General features: G+C 55.9%; 1 protein-coding gene across 1 annotated transcript in view; it reads left to right on the forward strand.

Moving 5' to 3' along the window:
* The window catches only part of FAM20C (family with sequence similarity 20 member C), a gene marked incomplete at its 5' end in the record, with an annotated part of 47,823 nt that overhangs the window by 2,024 nt on the left and 41,199 nt on the right, over positions 1 to 4,600 (forward strand). The window contains one exon of the mRNA XM_006765253.2: positions 2,412 to 2,417. Coding sequence (XP_006765316.2) covers positions 2,412 to 2,417 — 6 coding nt within the window. The remainder of the gene's footprint in view (positions 1 to 2,411; positions 2,418 to 4,600) is intronic.

Consider the following 4,600-nt stretch of genomic DNA (forward strand, 5'->3'; position numbering starts at 1 on the left):
TGGTTGAGTGTCAGCGTATGAACCAGAAGGTCAGAAGGTCATGGTTTGATTCCGGTTGTGGGCTCGATCCCCAGTGGGAGGCGTGTAGGAGGCAGCTGGTCAATGATTCTCTCTCCTCATTGATGTCTCTAGCTCTCGCTTCCTCTCTGAGCTCAATAAACATGTATTTCTTTTAAAAAGACTGGAAGTGAAGAAAAGCCTGAGGGGGGTCTGAGTCTCCCATTCTTTGCAACTCCCACAGCAGCTCTATTTTTATGTTTTCTTTGCTTTATCCACAGGCCCTCATATTTAAAACACAGACCAGTAGAGTATGACCCTGGTCAGTGTGGCTCAGCTGGTTGGCCATCATCCAGGCACCAAGAGGTGTTGGTTCAAGTCCCAGTCAGGGCACAGGCCTGGCTTGTGGGCACGACTCCCAGTAGGGAGTGCAGGAGGCAGCCAATCTCTCTCTCTCTCTCTCTCTCTCTCTCTCTCTCATCTCATCTCCCTTCCTCTCTCTCTAAAATAAATGGAAACATATTTAAAATAATTTTAAAATAGGGTATAAAATCATTGTATCTAATACAATGTTTTGATGTTAAAAAATCAAGAGGATGACTTAAAAGGGAGGATGGGTGTAAGCTGCCCGGCCTCAGGGAAGACCTTGCTTATGAAATCTTTAAATGGAGACTTTGGTTTGTTTGTTTTTAAAAAAAAAAAAAAAGGAAGAAAGAAAGAAAAGAAAAACAAAACACAGGAAAACACCATTAAGTCAATTCTGCCTCTGCCCCGAACCCTGGGAACACAGGTGTCTCTGTCCTTTCTCACCCGGGGTCCGTGCGTTAGGCAGCCCTCCTGCCGCTGCCAGTTCCTCCTGTGCCAGTTCCAGCACCCACACCATCACCAGGAGGAGGAAATGGGCCGCTCGCTGTGGGGATCGGAATTCCATTAATGCTCCAAGACTTCCACTAATGCTCGCTAATTCCAGCGTCATTAGCAGTGCATGCGTTTAAAAACCTCCTCAATGCCAGATGCAGTAACGGGTGTCTTCACCGCCTAGCAGGCCATAAAATGACCCGGATGATGGGTGACTGGCCCTCAAGCCCCGGCTGAGAAATGGCCAGGTCAGGGGGGTGGGGCGGGGGGTGGTGAGAGGTGGGGGATGAGCATCCAGATGAGCTCAGGCACTGGCTTTTCTGATCGCAGCTGATGAAGAGGTGAGACTATTCACATGGACACAGCTCATTCCCTTAGCTAGCTGGAGACACTCTTTTCCTCAGTAATTACTTTCTCCTCATCATTGGAGGAGAATGTTAATATCATTGATCTTTGTTTCTTTAAACAGGATAAATCCTAATAGGAGGTTCCCGGAGGCCGGTGCCCTCCTCACCTCTGACCTGTCTGCTCACCTGTGATCTCCACAGCAGATGCTGGAGCAAAACTGACTCCCCTCTGGACAGCTCCACTGCAGGCAGCCTCCGGAAGAGCTAGGGGAAGGGAGGTGGGGTTAGAGAACTAGGAACGACGTAGAAAATCCATGGGCTGGAGCAGGTGAGACGCTCCTGGGGGTCGGATGTATCTGGCCAGCTCCAGGCCCCCTGTCAAAGCTGGTGCCCAGGAGGGGCAGTGTTACAGAACCTAAAGCTTTCGCCCGCTGGCCGCCAGCAGGCCACAAGCTGAACACCAAGTTTTGCAGAGGAGAAATGAAAGCAGTTCACTGGCGCCAACCGGGAGGCGGAGCTAGCGTTCAAAACCTGAGCTCCCGGTGTTTTTCATCAGGTTTTAGAGGCAAAGATTGGGGGTCAGGGCTCAGGAGTCACAGGCCAGGCTGAGTCTTCGGTCTGTGCAAGCGTCTGTGGTTTCCTGGTCTGACTAATCCAGCCCTGATGCCAGTGGCTTCGTCACTGCAGTCGGGTGACTTAACCAGATGAGGAACAAGGTTCTGGGAACCATTTCACAATGTGCGTCCCTGATGGCATCTTAGAGCAAGAGGCACAAATGACATGTCTCATGACCAGCGGTCGCCAACCGGTGGTCTGAGGACACTGGTGGTCCGTGAGTTCCGAAAGGTTGGCGACCGCTGTTTTTAAAAATTTTTCCTGGAATCGTGGTCTTTGACTGTCAGCTTCGTGACTGCCGAAGGGCGTGAAATGTTTCACTAACTAAAGCCCATGCATCTCCAGCCGCCAGCTCTCCCTGCCTCTCTCTCGGGCTGACCACCTGGGAGTCATCAACAAGGGAGTGAGGAGCACAGTGAGCAGAAGGTGCTGGCACCTGGGGGCTCCTGGCTCTGCCGTGGAGGAAGGCGGACGGGCCAAGGATGCAGGAGTTCAGCGTGGGCTTCAGTCCATAAAGGGGCCAAGGTCCCCAAAGGGACCATTGGTCTGGGCCCATCGGCTGCTGTGGACGGCAGGTTTGGGTTTCTGAGTGAGGACGGCCTCTCTGGGACCCCAGCTCAAAGGGGCAGCAGCATGTACAGCAGCCTGGGCTCTGGGGAGGCTGACCTCCCAGCAGGAGGTAGAAGCCTCCAGAGGCCAGGACGTGGCCAGGTGGGGGAGGTGCGGCTTGCCCTCTGGCCAGGAGACCGGCCAGTGAATCCAAAGGGCCCCTCCGGCCACTCCAAGGCCCCATGACAACCCCTCACTGCGCACTGACTGCGGCACTTGAGGTCTGACACACATGAGTGAGCCTCAGCCATCACACTCTTTGTGTCACTCGACCTGGCCTCACTCTGTGGGTGTTGGTCTACAAAGGGGACACGTGGGTCTGAGAGGCAGCACACGCCCAGTCCGCCCCCAGCCCCCGCCCCACCTGTCACGCCATTTACCATTCGGGCCCATGGTCTCACATGTCCTCCTCTCCCTCAACCGGGAGTCCTTGTCGCGGACGCAGCGGTGGGCTTTCATTGCGTCCAGGTTGAGGCCATGCAGGCATCTGGGGTGTCTACTCACCTCACCGGGGAGAGTGGCCCAGAGGCTAACCAGAGGCCTGGGTGAGGGCAAGGCACAGAGGATGGCTCCCAAGAGGGCGAGGATGCCTGGGAGGCAGTGGGTCTGTCTGTGGTTTTCCCGAGGAGGGAGCAGATGGCCGTCACTCCTCATTCTCTGCCTGGGGGCACCAGTTGGGCTCAGCCTGGGCACAAGGGGTGCATTTTAGATGCAGATGAGAAAGGAGAAGTGCAGTGTGGGTGTGGGGAGCACGGGAGGGGTAGCCCTTCCAGGCTTTGAAGAGCCTGGCTGCTCCAGAGTGGGTGCTGGCACCCAGGCTCCGGGTGGGGAAGAGCCGGGGGGCTCCTGAACCCACAGAGCAGCCCTGTCCTCCAGCCTGAGGGGTGGCTATTCACACGCACACACATACTAGCACATACATGCACACGTGGGCTTATGCACACATGTGTGCACACATGGACACTTGCATACATGCACACGTACTAGTATAATGCACGCATGTCTGTCCCAGGTGCATTCTTTATCCCTCAGCTCCCTCCCAAAGGGCTTGTCCTAATCTCCTGAAATGGAGGCGAACACAGTCTCCACGTCCTGGCTCTCGGAGAGGTCGGGGGCCTGCACGTGGACGGCCTGTGCCCGCGGCACCGGGGCCCTGGCGCTCTGCAGCACCAGGGCTCATTCTCGCGGCTCTGGGGCTTCACCACCTATGTGACCTTGGGCATGTGCTGACCCTGGATGTCCTCAGTTTACCCACGTGTGTGGCGTGGTGGGTCAGATCACCGCCAGGGGCCGTGGACACTCCCAGGAGGAGAGGCTGTCTGCATGCTGGCCGGTTTTCCCTGCCTCCCTGTGGTTTTCTGACAAAAGGGAGCATGTTAGTGCCTGAAATGTTCTCACCTCTTGCTATTTTTGCAAAAGGCCTGAACGCGATTGTTAAAAATAGAAATAATGAGGGAAAGCCGACGCTTCTGACCTTGAGCCACGAAGACAGCACCGGCTCCCAGCGCCCTCCCCGCTGGCGGTGATAAATGATCATCGGCTGCCTTTGTCCTTAGCTAACGTCCCCTTGGCCCACAGGGAAGTTTCTGAGTTTCTGTCTTTTTTGAGGGGGGAAGCTGGAAAGGTGCTTCAGCCTAAATAGCTCTGCTGGTCATTTTGGGGTGTCCTTTGCCTGGCTGTGCTGTGGGGAGCTGTGCTGGCTGGGAGCCAGTGTGTCCAGGCACAACCTCTGTCCTCCCTGCTCCCCTAAGCTGTGCCTGTCCCCTTGCAAAGGGGCAGAGGAGACGGGGATCCCCCAGCACCCGCAGAAGGCTGAGTGCCCTAGGTCATGTGGGAGGTGGGATTAGGGTTAGCAGCAAGCCGTGGGATTGGAGGGCACATCCTGGGGACTCAGCTATGAGCATCGCACCTGCAGTGCTATGTAGCCTGAGCCACAGTCAGGGCTGAGCGAGTCCTAGGCAGTCACCTGGGGCCTTGGCCAGGCTGCTGGGGGTGCCCCCATCCTGGGCTGTGGGATGCACAGGCGAGCTCGGTGGTGGTGTGTTCAGCTTTTCATCTTTACAAGTTACTCCTGAGGCCAGTTCTGTGTCAGTCCCCAAGCTGCTTCAGACGGCACATTCCTGGGCCTCTCGGGCATGAACATCATGACCGCTGTCCTACACTCCAGGTTTGCA

The sequence above is a fragment of the Myotis davidii genome, unplaced genomic scaffold (genome assembly GCF_000327345.1).
Source record: "Myotis davidii unplaced genomic scaffold, ASM32734v1 scaffold1320, whole genome shotgun sequence".
In the NCBI taxonomy this organism is placed as follows: domain Eukaryota; kingdom Metazoa; phylum Chordata; class Mammalia; order Chiroptera; family Vespertilionidae; genus Myotis; species Myotis davidii.